A 20,392-nucleotide genomic window follows, 5' to 3' on the forward strand; every position below is an offset into this window, starting at 1 on the left:
GATAAGATAGCAAAAAAGGCCAATTTTCTGAGTTTTTGTTAAATGTTTTTAAGTGTTTTGATAAAGTTCCTTTTCATATATGTTGGACCGTTTGGACTGTGGTGAAACATTAGTTACACAATGCTAACAAAACTTAGCATATAGCTAGATCTACGTTACTTTAAAAAAATCTTTTAGAACAAATACATTGGAGTTATTCTCATTTATCTTAGCTATGTGATGTATATATAGAGCACAAAGCCAGAAAACAACCGTTTAAATCAGTCAACTGAAAACAGCTAATATGTGAGGAGTCTATATATATATATATATATATAATATATAATATTAAAGTTAGCTAGTTAGCAAAGTACTGGAATCCTCTGTTTTACTGATAAACTCTCGAAAAAAAACGAAAATAAAATGGGTAATATAACCAGCCAAGTCACTAAAAAGTCTTTATTCATTGTGGTTAATTAAACGTTCAAAAAAATACGTGTTATCGAAAGCAAAACTCGCCAAGAAGACGCCTGAATAATAACACTGCGTAGGAAGACGGTAATTCCCGTTACACCACACCGCTGACGTCACCGGTGGACTTTAATTAACATCCGGGTCATTCTTTACACTTCTGATGCAAGTTCGAGGATAGTGCGGCAACAGACGTAACACCCACTGAGTAAACCACGACCCAGAATGAATTTCCAAAATAGATACAAAGAGGTCAAAGAGTTTAATAACGGAAAAAGTGGGGAAAGTTGTGAAATAAATGTATTTAATTGAATTTTTAATTGAGTTTTAGGAATGTATTAATCTTATTCAGCTACTTAAAAAAAAAAAAAACTTTTTAACAAATATGTGAGGTGTTCCTAAAAGATGGAAGAAATACAACCCAAGTGGTTGTTTTTCAATTGAGTTTCTTTTGTTGTACACATCACCAACAACAAGAACAAACCAATTCAACAAAATATTCAAGGCAGTAACATAATATTAGGTTAGGAACCTTTATTTAAATCTATTTGTTCCAATCACTTTTTGGCTTTTGACATTTTTTATAAATCCAGGGATTGCTGCTAAACTAATTTTCTTGTGCCACCTAGTGGATGTGGAGATGGACTGTCTTCACCAACCAGCCTCTGATTAAGTTTCTCTGTGTGGCCTGTTTAAAATCCAGTGAAATTAATCATACTCAAGTGGTTAAAAACAACAATCTGTGTGTTTAGCTACAGATTTCCAACCTCCTCAGGCAGAGTGATCATTACTGATAACATCAGGCCCCGTTCCTGCCTCTAACTGTCAGTGAACAGTGAATATTCTTGCTTTATTAAAATCATTATGAAACATTTGGCATTTCTTTAGAGCCAGTTTTCTTATATTTGGCTATTTTAAATCATACGATCTATAAAAAGACCTGGAAAGTCAAAAACTAAAGAGGTAACATTTAGAAATGAGTGAAGACATAAAGTAAAGAGAAAATATTAAAACATAGACACAGAAAACCTTCAGAGGAGTTTTTTTCCCCACAATGAAATGACACATTTTCAAAGCACAGAGAAGGTAAATACATTATTGCATCCATTTATCAACATCTTTACAATCACAGTGCACTTTGATACACGGCATGAGTTGGCAGAGATGATCATATTTCCAATATCTTATAAAAACAATCCCTGTTGCAGTTAAAGAAGTTAACAAAGACAGCATGCTGATGGTGAAGGGAACTCATACACACAATAAAAATATCACAAATTCACTCAGAAGAAAGTCTCTGACGCTGAGAATGATTTAAAGTGCTAACAAATGCTGAAACCTTGTGCTAATAAACGTAACGTTGCACAGGTTAGTGACACACTGTCAGATTTAAGGCATTTGGTGGGTTTATGTTGGTGCTTGGGTTGGTCCAATTGGACAGAAAACAAACTGCACACCTAAAGAAAGCAGCTGGAGGCAGCACTGACACTTCAAACTGTGAAGCTCTAAAAAAAAAAGCTTTAAATGTTTTAAAGAAAACTAAATGCACCTTTTGATCCAACTGAAGATAAAACACTAAGAAAGGAAGAAGACTGGACATGTTGATCTGTTTTGGTCTCAACCGACAGGTGTACTACGAAGCAGGTTCAACCCTCCATAATCCGTGACAGCAGGTACTGAAACAGGTTCTGATCTTTCTTTGTTTGCTTTAAAAATCAAGGTAATACTCTGAATTCTAACATTTTCAACCAACAACACAGAAATCTGCCCAATTTTTGACCCAATCAAGGAATATTCTCTGATATAAAACTAATTAATCTGCGTTAGAGCCAGTATCAGCAGTAATAAAATGATAAAATCCAGCCTGTTCTGACTCACTGTCTGTTTTACTGCAACTTTAAAGCTTCTTCGGTGTCAGAACGTACAGCTCAACAGGTTTCATATCGAACATTTTCCTTCTGGTTGTAAGTTCTGGTCCAAAGGGAAGACTTTTAGTTCAAATTACCAACGATCAGTCAAGATTCACGTGTGAAGAGACACCCAGAAGCATCTGATACGAGTCCAAATCCACTGACCTTTTGAAGATGATTGTTAAATTAATTGAACTTTAACATCAACACAGCCCAACCCATCAGCAGATTGTTTAAGTCATTTAAAAAAAAAGAATAATTAATTTTTTTTGTTTGACCTTTCGATCAAACACTCTCAATGTGGCTATAATGTCAGACATCAACACAGATTCAATCCTCCTGCCCAATGACATTGTTTTGGTCTAATTTACCATCTTTCCATCAATTTCAAACGTCTGTTTATTCCAATTCGGGGTTGCAGAGAGTTTGAGCAGATCCCTGGTGCCATGGACTGGGTTGCCAGTCCATCACAAAGACAATCAGCTATGTACTCTCATTCCTCGGGTCGACTTAGAATCAGAAGTTAACCTAAGCCCACCACACCACCGTGTAGCTCCAGTCTGACTCAGAATAAAGATGGTGTAAAAAAAAAAAAAAAAAAAACACTCACAGTTTGTGCTCACAGTCTGAAACTGTGAGCACAAACGTTTCTGGAGCAGGTGATGTGTTCAGCATCTGTTACCATGGTGACAGAGACCCTTTAGTTGAAAGTTACCTCTGAACACGCCTCACTAAAGACATTAATCTCTGAGGCACGCTGGGCATTAAACAGTGCAAATCTCTCAGGCTATCATGTAAATATTAGCTGAAACTTTTGGAGCAAAATAAACGAACTTCCTGATTCTCGAATGAAGGGTGAAAGCAGCGCGAGATGAATCGTGTAACAAGAAAACTAAGAAGCGATAATAACAGACTCTTCATTTAAACCGTTAGCATTACTTTTTGTGCGACTATCTGAGGTGTGAAGTTGGGGAAAAACAACATGCTGCACGGTTAACGGACGCTGAGCCGAACGACTGAACGCTCGAAACATTTTATTAGTTCTTTGGCCCAGAAACTGTTTTTGCTCCAAAAAGCAGCAGAATTTAAACAGATAAATAAATTTTTTTTTAAAGTAGAAAACTGCTCTCTAATGTTTAAGATTTCTCTTTCTGGGATTTTTGTAAAAAAAAGTTGCTCCAAAAAACAACAAAAACCGTCACATGTTGAAGGTGCAAACAATGCAGAATCTGTAGAAACCGAAGCTGTTCTGGTCCAATGATAAAGACGCGATTCTTGGCTCATGATTATTTGTTTTTGACCTACACAGTGAACCCTGCGTACAGTCCCACAGAGGTAGAGCTCATTTAAGCAACTTTATCCGAGTGCGTTGCCTCTTCGGTTGTGTACGTTGTGTTTTGGTGGGAGGTGGACCTGGCCCTCTTCTTCTCTGGTGCTGCTCGGTCCTCCTCCGCCTCGGCCCACGGCTGGATCTCACCGCTGCCAAATATGGTGAAGAAGATGGCGCCGCCGAGGTTGATCCCGGCAGCGACCCAGAACACCTTCCTCCAGCCCGCCATGGTGTGCTGAAAACCACAGAAGAAGATTCAAGATTCAAAGGTTAATTATCATATGTGCAGTTAGAAACGTGTTTCCCTCTAAAATTCTTTACTTTGTTGCCCGCACTGGATCTCCAAATATAATAAAAGATAAGATGAAATAAGCATGCAACAACAATAAATATAGAAATAAAAATATAGAAATCTAGCTTGTGTACATAATGTAGCTTGTGATGGTAAATGAAGAATCAGCATCAGTTCCTGAACATCTATCATTGTATATCTAACTGTAATTCCTCATATTTTATCACTTTTGATGACTTTATTGACCCAACCTACCTGGAAGTATTGAAAAGGAACGGAGGAGATGAAGTAAATAAACTTATTTTAAATCAGTAATGGCTTTAAAAACAAGTTCCAGACACGTGTGAGTGTCAAAAAAATGCAGTTTATGAGACAACATCCACTCCGAATGGGTGAAATCTTAAAACTTTTGTTTGCAAACCCTAATCTAATCCCAGTGTGTGCTTGTGAGGTTCAATCAATAAAACTTTATCGACAAAGCACCTTTCACAGTTGTGTTTACAAAGAAAATCAACAATCAGATCGTTACAAATGTTCCTAAAATGAATACAAGATAACAGAAGCAAATGTAATCGCGACCGTAGGAGAAGAAACTGAAAGCAGCCGTTATGTTTTACTTAGTTAGACTCACATCTTCGGTAAAGTATCCCGTCACAATCGGCGCCACGACTCCCGGAATCGTGGCGAACGTGTTGGTGATTCCCAGAAGGAATCCTGCATATCTGCCGGGAAAAGAGGGAACACAGTTCAGGTTCTCTGTCAGCTACGATAAGCTTTAAAACTGTCCCGTCTGCTCTAAGCGGAAAAAACAATCATTTTCTGTGACTCAGAGCCACTTTTTGGGGGTCTGGAATCACTGTCAGCTCAGAAAAACACAACTCTGTCTCTTTGTCTGGGACCTGAAGGTGTGAAAAAAAATCACATATTAAATAGAATTATGTCACAGCTCAGAGCAAAAATATCCAGCTTCCTCATCTTCATCTCCACCCAGCTTCAGCTTCACTTCAAAAAATCTTCCTTTTCAACTCAGAAAAGGGAAGTTTGCTTTGGTTTTTAATTTGCTGTGAAGGGTAAGACCTAAACCTACTTATTTAGGATTGCTTTTAATATCCAGTAGTATGACGACACTTTTATCTCATTCGATTTTGTTATATTTCATGCTTTCACTGTTCTTTTATTGTTTTTAACTTGTTCTTGTCTTTATTTATTACTTGCTGTAAAGCACTTTGGTACACCGTAAGGATTGTCTGTAAACGGCTGTATAAATAAAATAAATTTACATTTACATTTACAAGACCAGAAAATAAGATGATAAAGCTCTAAAATGTCTTAATTTAAATGTTTTATACCCCAACCGGGAGATCCGACTCCTAAGAGGTGTTCTTAACATTTTTTACAGTTGGAAGTTACAGCTTCTGATTTCCCATTTACCATAATAAGCCTGTTAACTTTGGTTAAAATAAGCCCGTAGAAGCAGCAGTTCTGAATGCGAGAACTGCAGACCAGACAAATCTTTTCTTAAATGATTTCAGGATGATTCAATTTGACTGGAAATGTAACAGCCGTGTTTGTTTTCTATGGTTAAGTAAAGATAACATGGAAAATAACACAAAATGTCGGCTTTAAATACCAGATTCACTCTGAAAAAGTCGTTTTCTATAAGATTTAGTAAGTGAACCAGTCTGTGTGGGTTCTGATAATCACCAGATTGTTCAAGTCATTTAAAAAAGAATAATTAAAAACCCATCAAAAGGTTTTTTTTAGTTTGGTTTCACATCTCTGAACTTATTGGGAGCCTGGAAAAACTCAACAATAAATCGAGAGATTAACCGAAGCCGACACCCACCGCGGAGCGATGTCTATCTGGTTGATGAAGACTCCGGGGGAGCTGGTGCCGCCTAAGCTTGTGGAGAGCGTGAGGAAGGTGACGGTGAGGATGTGGTCGCAGCCGGCGTAACCGACGGCCGTGAGGAAAACCGCGGGCAGCAGCAGACCTGCAGAGAGGCGAGGCGGGTGTTAAAACATCAAGAACAAAACACAAAGGAATGATCGACCGACACCACAAATAAAAACCAAACTGTTCGTAAACAAAAAGGTGCATTTACCAACTTTCCATTCATCCATCTTTGGATTCGTTACCTGTGAATGTGAAGAGCTTCCGCACCACGGTGACGCTGAACACCTTCCTCTCGATCAGGTAGTCCGCCAAGATGCCCGACGGCACGGAGACCAGAGAGCTGCCGAGGTACGGCAGGGCAGACAGGAAACCGTTCTGATGCACAGTCATTCAGAGCATTTTTAAAACCTCGACAGTCAGTCTAAGACTTAAAGGGATAGTTCGCCTCTTTTGACATGAAGCTGTATGACATCCCATATTAGAAGCATCATTTATGAACATTTTCTTACCCCCTGCTGCGTCCTGTGAGCCGAGTTCCAGCCTCGTTTTGGCGTTGATGAAGGTAGTCCGGATAGTTGGCTGGGGTTTAAAAAATAAAGCGCTTTGCTTCTCAAAACAATATGCGTTCAAAAGAGTAATACATTTGCATCACAAAATCGCTCTCCAGGAAAAAGTCAGACCTCACAATCTCTTGGCCCTATTTTCTCTCCTTTCGTATCACTGCCTGCTGTGTAGACCGTGCAGACCGAAGTGCAGACCGAGCAGTCCCCTGCTTCCGAGCAGCAAACACCGTAACAGGCGCGGCTGTCGGGAGGCGGCAGCAGGCAGTGATACGAAGGGAGAGAAAATAGGGCCAAGAGATTGTGAGGTCTGACTTTTTCCTGGAGAACCATTTTGCGATGCAAATGTATTACTCTTTTGAACGCATATTGTTTTGAGAAGCATTAAACCCCAGCCAACTAGCCGGACTACTTTCGTCAACCCCTAAACGAGGCTGGAACTCTGCTCACAGGACGCAGCAGGGGGTAAGAAAATGTTCATAAATGATGTTGCTGATATGAGATGTCATACTAGCCTGATAAACCAGCCTAAATGGATTGGATGTCTAATTTAGTCTGGCACCGATCAATGGATACAACGGAACATTGTTGATGAGCACAACCCGTTGTCTTTCAAACCGCGTCTGTGCCTATAGGCCAACGCTCTGACCAATCAGCGCAACTGACTGTGACGTAGTAAGCGCGACAGAAAGCTTTGGTGGGAGGGGACTCTTCCAAAACTGATGCCAAGCACATACTCTATAATAGGACAGATACGCCACTCACGGTGCATTTCCGGTTTCCAACGAGGCGATTTTGGTTGCAGTTCCACCCTCTTTCCACGTGGGGCGCCCAATTTTGGAGACCAGAATGAATGGAGTCCTATGGAGCTATACGCCCTTTCGTGCCCTTATCTCAAGATATAATTTTTTCTCTAGTAATTCGAATGTTGTTTTCGAAAAAGGGTGTTTAGAAAATACCCATGGCTGAGTTTTAGATTTTTAGAGCCACTCATTTGCTTAAAAAAAGGATTTGAAGTGTATATGACGTCATACATAGCGGGTCGACCAGCTGTCATTAGCACAATGCTAGCACGTTGTGGACAACAAGAAGCCAACCAGTAAGAAATCAAAGCGATATATGTACTCGTTCAGTAGATTTTTTACTTGAAACCCATGTTGAGCTCTCAGAAACTACATTCAAATCTGAGCGCTCTTGAGGAGACTTAGGTGAAACTGACCATTTGTAGCATCTAGCTCCATAGGGCCCCATTCATTCTGGTCTCCACCGACGCTCCCAGTGGAATTCTGGTGGAACTGCAGCCAAAAAGCCGGTACAATGGGGCTTAATACAGAGTGGCAAGGCTGTTCGTTATAATGGCTGTGTGCCAAGGCTGAATCAAACGAGCACTGTTCCATTGCCGCCGCCATCTTTCTTGTTGTGCTTTCGCTTGTCTATGTTCGCTTCCACTGCCCAACGTCGCACTGCTCTGTCGTCACTCCCTCAAAACCCTCTGGCCCGCCCGCGTTGATTCAAAACACATCTCTGCGTTGTGATTGGTTTAGTTGCCATCTGCCAGATTCAGGGCAGTATTTTCAAAATGACAAGTGGATCGAGGCCAGACCCAACCGCAGGCAAAACATTTTGCCGTCCAGCAGTTGGCGCTGGTTTTCCAGGCTAATGTCATACAGCTTCATGTCAAAAGAGGCGAACTATCCCTTTAAGGTGTCGGGGGAGAGCCGGGGAGGCTGACCTGCCCTCTGTGTCTTGGTTATGGAGGAATGATTTTGACTCATATCAGTAAAGTTTAGGGTAATAAAATCAAATTTTTGTCATTATTTCAGGCTGAAAGTCTTCCTGTTTATAAGAACCCACCGTGACACAGGTGTCACACGCCCTTTAAATGTTCTGGAAAATTGCATGAAAAACTTTATCCTTGATTTCAACTCATGAATTGGCAGAGTGACCCATACTTAAAGCTGCCGTCGGCAGGTTTTCAAAATTGCGAGTCTAAAGTCGGAAAATTCGAACTGATACAACTTTCAGGTCCCTCCCCCAACCTCTAACAAGCTCCGAATCGCCCCCCCAAACCCCTCCCCCTCTGTGGACGAGGTTGTGCACGTGAGTTCACACCAGTGTGAGCGGACACAAGCTGGGGCAGACTCACGCTCAGCAGCGTGTGCACAAGCTGTGATTGACAGGTAGGATTCCTCCACCCTAACTTGATTGGTTAAAAACAGCCGGGAGCGCTCGGTTTTTGCAAGCATGATTACAGGCTTCAGAGGGAGCTACAGATTTCGTTATTTTTCCTAAACAGCCTATTTAATATATCTACTTCCAGAATCCCATGACTGTTCAAGCTAATATGACTAAAAAAAAAGTTGCCGACCGCAGCTTTAACATCCTGGTGGGTCATGTGACAGGTCATGTGATTTAGTCTTCCCATAATAACATTTCCAAGATGTCTGTGTGCCAGGTTACCACTACGGGCAGAGCTAGCTAAATTTAAATGGCTTGTTTTTGGTTGCTAAAGGAAAGATTCAAACCATTTAAACCATTTAACAACCATTGACACATCTTTGACACTAGGGAGTGTTATTTTGAGAAAAATATCAGAAATGTGTTCTATATAGTCTGTTTAGTCTGTTTTATGTCCCCCATAATTTTCCTTGATGGAGAAATTATCCAGGTTCTTAACGCCCAATGTGACAGTGGGGGGTGGTATTTTGAAAAAAATGTCAGAAATGTGTTCTATGTGGTCTATTTAGTCTGTGTTACGACCCCCTTAATTTTCATTTAAGTAGAAATGGGTCCAGGTTCTTATGGGTTAAGTGATTGAAGCAGAAGAGAATATAAAAAAATCTCACCGACTGCAGGTCGAAGTGCAGGATGTCGTTCATGTAGGTGGGCAGGGAGGTGAGCAGGGCGTAGAAGGCCCAGTTGGAGCACATCTGGGTGATGATGATGGCCCACAGAGGGACGGAAAACAGCATGGACAGCAGGGGCAGGGACCAGCCGTGACCTGTGCCCTGAAGGGTCGTTTCACATCGGTCAAAACAGCCCACGACTACGAGTCTGATGCTAAATTATAAGCTCAGGTGTTTTTCTCATCAACTTCATTTAATTTGTTAATATACTTAAATTTCAGGCAGCAACACATCCCAAAAGAAGTTGTGACAGAGGCAATTTAAAGCAGGTGAGGTGGAGAAAAAGGCCATAAAAGCAAAAACAAACAGCTGATTTTAACCATGATCTGGTCCTAAAGCAGCCTCCATGACAGGAGCAAAGATGCTTAGAGGATCTCCAGTTTGTCCACAAATGTGTGAAAAACTTTCGAAACGTCACAGAGTGGGAGAAGGAAACGTTACAGAGTGGGAGAAGGAAACGTCACAGAGTGGGAGAAGGAAACGCTACAGAGCGGGAGAAGGAAACGTCACAGAGCGGGAGAAGGAAACGCTACAGAGTGGGAGAAGGAAACGCTACAGAGCGGGAGAAGGAAACGTTACAGAGCGGGAGAAGGAAACGTCACAGAGTGGGAGAAGGAAATGTCACAGAGTGGGAGAAGGAAACGTTACAGAGTGGGAGAAGGAAATGTCACAGAGTGGGAGAAGGAAATGTCACAGAGTGGGAGAAGGAAACGTTACAGAGTGGGAGAAGGAAACGTCACAGAGTGGGAGAAGGAAATGTCACAGAGTGGGAGAAGGAAACGTTACAGAGTGGGAGAAGGAAACGTTACAGAGCGGGAGAAGGAAACGTCACAGAGTGGGAGAAGGAAACGCTACAGAGCGGGAGAAGGAAACGCTACAGAGTGGGAGAAGGAAACGCTACAGAGCGGGAGAAGGAAACGTTACAGAGCGGGAGAAGGAAACGTCACAGAGTGGGAGAAGGAAATGTCACAGAGTGGGAGAAGGAAACGTTACAGAGTGGGAGAAGGAAACGTCACAGAGTGGGAGAAGGAAATGTCACAGAGTGGGAGAAGGAAACGTTACAGAGTGGGAGAAGGAAACGTTACAGAGCGGGAGAAGGAAACGTCACAGAGTGGGAGAAGGAAATGTCACAGAGTGGGAGAAGGAAACGTTACAGAGTGGGAGAAGGAAACGTTACAGAGCGGGAGAAGGAAACTTCACAGAGTGGGAGAAGGAAATGTCACAGAGTGGGAGAAGGAAACGTCACAGAGCGGGAGAAGGAAACGTTACAGAGCGGGAGAAGGAAACGTTACAGAGTGGGAGAAGGAAACATTACAGAGTGGGAGAAGGAACGTGTTGCAGGTCTGAGATAAAAAACTGGATGTTTATTAACTAATTAAATGAGGCTGAAGAGAAAAAACATAAAATATCCTAAAAGGTTCATTCTGTCTGTTATTAACTAAAAAGTAAATGTAAGAATCCAAAGTTTCACTGATTTGGGGTAAAAAACAAACAGCCAGAGAGTAAAGGAACATGTAAAAGTCAGAGAGAGAAAAGAGAAAAGAGGGAAATGGAAACAGGAAGTGTGCTAACAGAAGTGATAATCCGGCACATGAGCCTGAGCAGAGCAACATTTTGTGCTTTCATACGCTTAAATATTAACATGTACCTGAGCACCAATAGCATCTGTGATGTAATCTTTCTCCTCGTTGCTGATTCGACGATGAGTGCGAGGGTCATCGGACACAAACGCGAACCAGAAGACCGCCCAGAGGCAACCAGCCCCCCCTGAAAGAGGACGTGAATCATTAAAAGGCCGCGTCACCTGCAGAGGAAAGTCATGCCAAAATGTATCCGGCAAAAGGAGGATTTTAAGGACTGAATCAAAGGAAAAAGAACCCAATACGTGCAGCAGGTGCAGAGGTTTCTCCTGCTTACCAGAGAGATAGAAGACCGCCGGCCAGCCCAGCGTCTCGCAGATGAAGCTGGTGAGCGGCAGGGCCAGAAAAGCCCCGAAACTGGCCCCGGATCCGGACAGGGTCATCAGGCGAGAGCGCTCCAGGGGAGGAGCCCACCGAGCCCACATCGCCATCATGGCCGGGAATGTCACACCCTGCAGAGGCACACATGCGTCAGACCACATTTTTATTTTTATTTTAAACATATGAACAAGAAGGTACATACAAGAAAAAAGAGCAACGATAATAATAGCAATAATAATTATTCAAATAAAATTAATAAATAAATAACTGGAAGAAGAAAAAATATAATAATAATAATAATAATAATAATATTTAAAAAAAAGACGTTTTTAACCACAAAACAAAATATCATTGCTTGTGTAAGAATCATGGTGGTAAAGAGATAAATAAATGAAAAATATGTGAATAAATAAATGCGTATATCTATATATACACACATATACGTAAAGGTCTAAATGTGTACTACTTTCACCAAATGGAGACATTTTTAAATCCAGGTTAAAAACATTTCTTTTCTCATGTGTCTATGCATGAAATCTGCATGATATCTTTGAACTTATCTGGACTGTTGCTTGTTTTTAAATTCATTTAAATTATTTTATTTGTTTCTCTTTATATTCTTTTATGTATTTTAATGCTTCTTCCACTCCCTGCTGCAATGCTTTTATTTTATGTAAAGCACTTTGAATTGTTTGTACATGAAATGTGCTATATAAATAAATTTGGATATACTAAATCAAGATAGTATGAAAAGATGGATAAATCTTTAGGTCAGCTCTTCATTCCAGCCATCTACTTCAATGTCAATTTTCTCAAGGAAATGACAGAAAACCTTCTCAGACCACATTTTACCCAGAGACGCCTCGCCAAAACGTCTCATTATCGATAGAGAATCCTCCGAATTATTAAATCCAACACGAAGCAACTTAAAAACACAAAGCAGGGATTTAAAAACATTTTTATTTAGGCTTGGTCTTCATCCTCCTACCTCTCCAAAGCCCTCCAACGCCCGCAGAGCAAACAGCCAGTGCGACCCCCATGTGGCAGCCAGAGGGGTGAGGAGGGTGAGGGCGGCCGTGCTCAACACACCCAGGCCGAGGAACATCTTTCCCCCGTAGTGGCCGGCCAGGTAGCCGCCTGGGATCTGCGTGCACAGGTAGCCGAAGAAGAAGGCCCCCAGCAGCCAGCCCTGAATCTCTGAGTCCCAGAAGAACTGAGGAACCTGAGGAGAGAGGGCGGAGTCAGGAGGGCGGAGTCAGGAGGGCGGAGTCAGGAACACGAATCTGGACCTGCCGGCATCGGTTTAAGACCTTACCCCCTCCGGCTGCTGGAAAACGTCACTGGTGTTTCCGGTCCCTGAGGGCAGCGGGCAGGCGCGGACCACGGAGCTGTTGGCATCCGTTTTGGGGTCCGTGGTGTTCACCATGGCTACCATGGCAACGCTGAGGTTGACACGCAGACCGTAGACCACGGAGAAGCCGAGGAACATGAGGACGGCGAGGTTGAGGCGGGCCGAGCAGCACTGGCGAGGAACTGTGGACGGACAGGAGGACGTTTTCTGTTAAACAATGACAACTCTGAGCTAATTTCTGTCAGGGGAAACTCAAAGTATTTAGCTGATGTTTTGTTGTTTGTTTGTTTTGTTTTATTCAGTCACACAGTAAACAACAAATGTGTTCAGTACAATCATAGCATTTTTTTAAGTGACTGAAAAGGCCTACAGGCTGAAGCGTAATGCTTATATTTAAGCTTGTCCTGTTGAACAAAATGAAGCTACCCATCAACCTATATTTTTTACAAATACTAAAGTAAGAAGAAAAGTAATAGTAAAAAGAGAAAAGACAGAATTGCATCCAATAAAGTAAAAAAAAATAGAAGAATAATGAAACAAAATCATAAATAAACACAAAATCCTTCACAAATTATACAGATATGAATCTACAACAGACATGCATATCCTTTTCATTTATTTTTTGGACAGTAAATTTGCATATCTCTCTTAAATTATACTTTGTTTCTTGAGATGAGAAAAACCTTTGTATGCCGACTGGGAGTAACTTTGATTTAGCTCGATAACGAAGTCCCATGAAGTTTGTAATCCATCTGATGAAGTTATCATGATTTCATCAGATTGATATTTATGTAGTTCCCAAGACCTGAACAGGAGAAATGTCTGCGTCACGTGGACCAAACTTACAGAGTTTACCCTGCCAGCTCCCAGTTTAAAGCCTGCGAGTCGCATCCAAATAGATTTAGTTTGATATTCATCCAAAAGTTATTGTCTTTATTATGGATTTATAAAATACATTTTATTGCTTTCACTGTTCTTTTATTGTTTTTACTTATTCTTCTCTTTACTTATTACCTGCTGTAAAGCACTTTGGTACACCGTAATGAATGTTTGTAAAGGGCTGTATAAATAAAATAAAATACATTTACAAAAACAAAGGAAAGAAGAAAAGATCTGGAAGCCTCCTACCAGTTGGACCTGCCTGTAAAACCTCCAAAGGGAGTTTTGTTTTTGTTTGGAGTTTTGAATTACCTCTCCAATTTTAAGATGTAATTATTTGTTTTGGAGTTTTTGTTTTATTTAGGGTATTGTTTTGAGACCCTCTTTTGGATTGTTGTGAAAGAAAACTAAACAATAAACACTTAACTATTTTTACCTTTAAAACATCTGGGTATTTTTATTGCTATTTTTATTTTATTTTATTTAATGTTACTCCTCCTTCCCCCCCGGCTGAGCTGGGTCCAGAGGTACTGAAACTCAAAGAACCTCCGCCCCAGTCAGCCTCTCCAGAGCGTAACGTCTCAGCATGAACATGAGAAAACCTGCTCCCAAATCTGAAATAATAATATTGATAAACCTCCAAAGAGACGCATTTCCCATCATGAGAATGTGGACAATGACGTGCTGTCCTCCACTGATTCTCTGATCAATAATCTGTTCAAACAGCTCATGTGAGCTGCTTGTTCAAGAACACACGTAAATCAAACTTCGAAGATAGAAAAAGTGCAGCAAAGCAGCATTTTTTAAGGCATACGTTAGATGATAAATAAGCGTTTCTGTCAGCGACTACAGCTCATTCTGACTGTTTTCTTACACAATTAATACAGAATGAAAGAAGGCTTCTTTAAAGCCATAATGTGTAATATTTCACGTTGTCTATTAACAAATTTGAGTCTTATCATTCACAAGTATTACCTCAATCGTTATTAATTACCTCCATCACAAAAGTGCAGTGTTCTTATATTCTTTATATTCAGCATACGAATGTACATAAGAGTGTTACACTCCAATGAATGTCTCCATGTCGCTCCGCCATTTTAAAACTACGGGATTTGTAGAAGGACATGTCATCAGCTTCGCATTTTCCGTTTCCAATGTGGATTCTACAAATCCCGTAGTTTTAAAATGGCGGAGCGACATGGAGACATTCATTGTCCGTGATATATTACACATTATAGCTTTAACTGTGTGGACCGGACTGGGAGACATCTTCTTCATCTGACTTTGGCTGTGTTCGAAACCGCATACTACATACTTGCAAACTGCATACTTCCATACTACATTCTGCATACTGATCGATCAGACAGTATGCAGAGCGTTTACCCACAATGCATTTCGCTCCTGCCCGAGCCGAAATCAGCCGGCCTGAAGCTGATTTCTCTTAAGCTCTAAACTCTGTAAACTTTAGCAACATTTGAAACATTTTCAGGCGAGAAAGTAGTCGTTTAGATCCCCAACGTGTTGAAAACCTGACAAAATACCGGCTATTAACAATTTTGTTCCCACGAATTCGGCGCTACTAAAGCTAGCCGCAATGAGCAACGCACTTCCGGTTATTTTCACAAAATAAAATACCCGTTGCCTTTTATCATAGGGAAAGCCATTACGATACAATTGGTGCTTTTGTTTTGATAACAGGAAGTGAAGCTACCCTCGTTGTAGCTAGCTTGAAACTGCCGTTTTGACAGGGAATGACGATCGGCGACGTCACGTTATGTTATATCTTGGGTAGTTTCAGTATGAGTAGTAACCTCATGATGCATACCCAACATTTCGGAGAATCTAGTATGCATCCGGGAACTTCTCGTATACTCAAACTCGCATACTAACTCAAAAAGTTAGTAGGAGTAGTGGGAGAAGTATGCGGTTTCGAACACAGCCTTTATTTCAGTCGTATGAAAGTAATCTACCTGGTAAAGAGTTACCACAGAAGAAGAAAGCAAAAGCTGTAAATGAACACAAAATTAGAGCAGATTTAACTCGCCTGCGTCACTCTTGATGAGAGGGTCGCTGTCCTCGCCCCCGTCCGAAGGGGCCGAGTTGATGGAGTAGCCATTCGGAGGCGGCATGGCGTTCGTTTCTCAGCCTGCGAAGCGATGTCAGTGAGACATGGTGTCCAGGGTATCTGCAGCAAAGAGCAAACCCATCAGACACAAAGAGGATGTGAGATAAAGACGTGACAGACGACATCAGCAGTTCTGGATTAAAAAGAAAACCCTGCAGGTTTAAACGTTACTCAGCATTATTACATGCTGACGAACACCGACACATCCTGATTTTAACTGAGCTGAACATGCAAACAGAGACAAACAGCTGACCGGCTTTGTTGTCGATTAAAACTTCCCGTTAAAATTAAACAAATACGAAACGCCTTCCTTCAACTGTCAGTGAAGCATTTTGTGTTTATTGAGAGTGGATATAAAGGTTTGAGGAGCAATTATGAGGCGAATAATGTCTGTTTTAAACACAATTCGGGCTGTAAGCCGTTTTCATGTCAGTCGACCAGACCGGCTGCACCTTAAGATCTCCTTCACTTACTTTTAGAAGACTTTCTAAAAGCAGTTTGGGAGGCAGAGCCTTCAGTTATCAGGCCCCTCTCTGTGGAACCAGCTCCCAGTTTGGGAGGCAGAGCCTTCAGTTATCAGGCCCCTCTCTGTAGAGCCCCCAGCCCTTCCTGGTTCTGGTTCTGATGGAGGTTTCTTCCCGTTTAAAGGGAGTTTTTTCTCTCCACAGTCGCCTCGTTTGGTTTCATTAGCGATGCTACTTTTTTTAATTGGTTCTATATGAATTGGATTTATTTGAAACTAAATTAGTCGGATTATGATTGTATCAGAATGAATTTGACCGCATCTTCGAAGTGCCTTGAAATTATTGCACACTTGCTATAAAATGAGAATAATCTGGACTGAGACGGCCTTGTTTGTAGGGATGGCGGCACCAGACGAGGTTCCTGAGAGGAACACAGAGGTCCAGAACAGAGTTTAAACAGCTGCTGCAGACCCAGAAGTCTCTCTGTATGCAGCTTAAGTGACTTGAACATGGTTCAGGCAGCCATGGCTGGGTCCATCTGTGGTGACATCACTACGGTATTCGAGCTGGGAGGCAAACAGGGTCTGCATCGTGAGTTAAGTGTCACCTTAAGCTGGATTGTAAAGGAATTTTATTATTCTGTTTACTGCATTGTAGTATTTTAAATGCATCATTACTCTTACCTGTTATCACATGCACAAACATCCTGTGCCAACCTGAGTGATGAACACTCAGTGAGTCAATTTAGTCCTGGTTTTTTGGACTGAAAACACACTCAAGCACACACAAGTGGAGTCATACAGTCTCATTTTGCTTAATGTGTCCATTCAACAATTCTTCAACATAGCAGTGCAAAGAGCAACTGTGCTGATTGGCTGATGTGGAATGAGCCCTGTTATCAGTTACTGTCAGCCTATAAAGGACTGACCAGAGCCGTGTGTATATGTATGTGTGTATATATATATATATATATATATATATATATATATGGCTCTGGGACTGACAGTAAGCCACTCAGTTAGAGATCTCTCCATGCTCAGAAATGAGCATGTTGTATGTTTTTTTTGTGTGTAACAAATCTATGAAGACTGCAACGACTTTGTTCAATTCTTCCACCGTGCATTGAAAATTCCTCGACAGGATACAGCTGGATTTTTTTCATGTTGTAAACAGCCAAACAGATTATAGAAAAAGGAAAATATCACCACAAAAACATCCTTTACTAAAGTGCACATTTTATCTGACTAATAAGTTTGTGTATGACCACGTAAAAGAGAGATAAGCAGCAAATGATCAGCTGAAACCAGCCGGACTGTGGCCTCTGTTCAATGAATGATTTCAGGAATTAATAAGTGACCAGATTAGCACCAGAATCTAAATGTAATTAGGTGTAACGCTGCGAAAGGAAACGCTTATTTCTGCATTGTAACAAGGTGCTTCCTCATTTGTTGGATTTCCAGATTTACTGGATGTGTCAGTGTGTTAAAGAAGGAAGCAAACAGGAGAAAAACACTGAAACTCATCATGACGCAGCCTTTAATAAACCTCTGATAGCCAGAATCAGGGGTTTATCTGATGGAACTATACAACATGTTAACACAAGATACAAGATGACACTTTTTTTTTTTTTACACTGAAAGTTATTTCTTACTCATTAACTCATCTGTTATCATAGAGGAACAACTGACGATCAGCTGTGGAAAGTTTGTTGGAGTCAAAGTCGCCCAAAGCAACACATTTTTACTTTTTAAAATATATTATTTCTTTAGTTTCCTGTGAATTCCTGTCTTAAATTTTAGCTCATGTATTTTTAGCACTTTATTGTCATTTTGAAAGACTGAATTCTGATCAATATGATGAATATCAAAGTAAATATTATAAACATTCCATTAACCAAACAGTTATTAGAAACACTGATGAATCTACTTTTAACCTTTAAAGACGTTTTCAAAAGTGTCAAAACTACTTGCCGAAGGTTTCCACAGCTGTTTGTGCAACTAACAATAAAAAACTAAAATATATCCAATTAATTTTAAGAGAAGATTTTGAGAAACAGCATATATTTACAGTCGAAAGAACAGAACATGAAAGGAAATACTAATCAGGTTGAAACTGAAGATTCTGCATCATGCTTGTTTTTTCTTTGTAAAGCCACTTAACTCTGAGCTATGAACCATTCAGGCAGGAAAAAGGCTCCTAACTCAAGGGATGAACCAGTGTTGTGTCCACACAGAACAGACAACTTAGCAAAGAAGCCATTTTAAAGTTTAAAAAAGGAATATAAGATAATCTAATGACTAATTATGGAACAATTAATGTAAATTACATGATTAAACTGTTTTATGCCACCAGAAATGAATAATCCAGAAACTCTTTGTGGGTTTTAGACTGGAATTAAGATTTGTTCCCATTTCTTTAGCTGCATCTGTGAAAAACAGCAAAGATAACACAGTGTGACAGACAGAAAACAGGATTTCCGCAGCAACAAGGTGATTCCCAAAGAGCTGTTAGCTGAAAACTTGGCATATCTCAGCATGGTGTGCAGTGTGTCCTTAAAACATTTGAGGAAACTGCACAAGTGGAGGACAGAAGAAGAAGTGTCAGGCCTAAAGAACTATCTACAGCTGAAAGTGATGTCCTTAAGAAAGAGGAAAAAATCCAGCAAAGACCTGACACAGGAGCTGAGAGATGCATCTGGAGCTTCAGCTGATCCATCTGCTGTTGGCCCAAGCCTCATCAGAAATGGGCTCCATGGAAGGGTGGCTGTCAAGAAGCCGTTCTTAAGGAAGGGAAACAGGGAGAAAAGGCTGAGCTGTGCCAAAGGACACAAGAAGTGGGCTGAAAATCAGTGGCAGCAGGTCTGATGGAGGGATGAATCCTCCCCAGAGCCCGGAGCTCAACATTACTGAAGCAGGGTGGGATCATGTTGGCAGAGAACGGAACAAAAGGCAGCCCACATCCAAAGAAGAGCTTTGGGATGTCCTTCAAGAAGCCTGGAGAACTATTCCTGAAGACTCCTTAAAGAAAGGACAGAAAGCTCGTCTGAGAGGGTTCAGGCTGAGTTGGAGGAGAAAGGAGCTCAGAGCAGATATTCACTTTAAAGCTCTGTTTTTGCCTTATTTACTGTATTTATATTCATGTTTGACCACGTTTCAGTAAATGACTGCAGCTTTTTCTTGTGTTTAACGTTTTCATAGAAATGTAGATAGAAACGAGGCTCTAACAGACAGATGTCCCACACATCAGTCCATCTAAAAGACGTGTCCGATAAAGAAAACATCTTCTGTTTGCTTGTTCCATGCGACACAAGCAAGTCTGTGCAAGTATGAATGAAATCATGAGATGCTCAGATCACACCTCCCTCCTCCAGAACAACCAATGTATTATCGACCAACTTGTTTTTCCTTCCCCCGCTTCTCATTCTGGATAAACCGAGGGTGAAAATGCAATAGTTTAAGGAAGTGGTGGCATGTTGAGGGATTTTCACCTCTTTATGCCTGAACCGAAACTGTCCAGTTGTTGCTTTAAACGAGTCATCAAATCAACAGTGACATGACAAGATAATGGCTGAAACCAATGTCATTAAAAGCTATCTGATCGGTGTTTTTATAGAACATAATGAGACACTGCTAAGTATCTGCCAGGACTAAATGTTTCTGAAAACACGTTTTAGTAAAAAAACAACAACAAAGAAACTAAAGTTTTTCCATTTCAAATGACGTGAAACAGAAAGATAAATGCTTTAGCCCTCAGGATGTGTGACTAATTGCATTTAATTGGTACATAAATAATGAAAAAAAAAACAAACAAAAAAAACGCCCACACAAGCAAGTGTAGCCACACAAAAGAAGAAGCTATTTGTTGATAACTTCGATAGGTTTCTGTTTAACAACTGAACATTACATAAATACGACTTACCTTTGAAACTATTCAAGACCAAAACCTTCATGAAGGTCTAACAGAGGTAAGGGCACATGAAGCCACAACCGGCATTACAACACATAACCTGAGCTGCAGCTGTTTTTCAACACTTCTATAGCTAAACAGTCATATGAGCAGCGCTGTTCACTGATGGTTCGAAGGAACGTCGATCTTAAAGTGACTGGAACAGCTACAGCTGGTTTTAGAACGTCCGTTGAGTGACGTGAGGATGGTTTACAAATCGACGCTGAGCGTGTGACGTCAAATCACGTGACCAAGCGTTGGTCCCGCCTTCTCTCGCGTTGTCAGTTTGGGCAGAAGTTTAAATTGGAAGTCGGATAATGTA

General features: G+C 40.9%; 1 protein-coding gene across 1 annotated transcript; it reads right to left on the minus strand.

Annotated features, from left to right (window-relative positions):
- Window positions 1–949: 949 nt before the first annotated feature.
- Window positions 950–20,193, minus strand: LOC142367202 (sialin). Its single transcript, XM_075449159.1, has 11 exons — window positions 20,044–20,193; window positions 15,581–15,721; window positions 12,622–12,839; window positions 12,295–12,528; window positions 11,263–11,437; window positions 10,994–11,112; window positions 9,286–9,447; window positions 6,122–6,254; window positions 5,829–5,976; window positions 4,614–4,704; window positions 950–3,925 (listed from the first exon to the last, which is right to left on the minus strand). Exons 2-11 carry the CDS (start codon window positions 15,663–15,665, stop codon window positions 3,707–3,709), a joined length of 1,584 nt encoding a protein of 527 aa, XP_075305274.1. The 5' UTR covers window positions 15,666–15,721; window positions 20,044–20,193; the 3' UTR covers window positions 950–3,706.
- Between the last annotated feature and the right edge of the window lie 199 nt (window positions 20,194–20,392).

This window comes from Odontesthes bonariensis, chromosome 18 (genome assembly GCF_027942865.1).
Source record: "Odontesthes bonariensis isolate fOdoBon6 chromosome 18, fOdoBon6.hap1, whole genome shotgun sequence".
Classification (NCBI taxonomy): domain Eukaryota; kingdom Metazoa; phylum Chordata; class Actinopteri; order Atheriniformes; family Atherinopsidae; genus Odontesthes; species Odontesthes bonariensis.

Excerpts from the sequence above, each read along its gene's own strand:
- LOC142367202 (XM_075449159.1), bottom strand. The coding sequence starts at position 15,665 with ATGCCGCCTCCGAATGGCTACTCCATCAACTCGGCCCCTTCGGACGGG. Across the intron at positions 11,438-12,294 it reads CGTTGGAGGGCTTTGGAGAG|GGTGTGACATTCCCGGCCAT; the intron begins GTAGGAGGATGA and ends GTGCCTCTGCAG. Across the intron at positions 9,448-10,993 it reads CAGATGCTATTGGTGCTCAG|GGCACAGGTCACGGCTGGTC; the intron begins GTACATGTTAAT and ends ACGACCCTTCAG.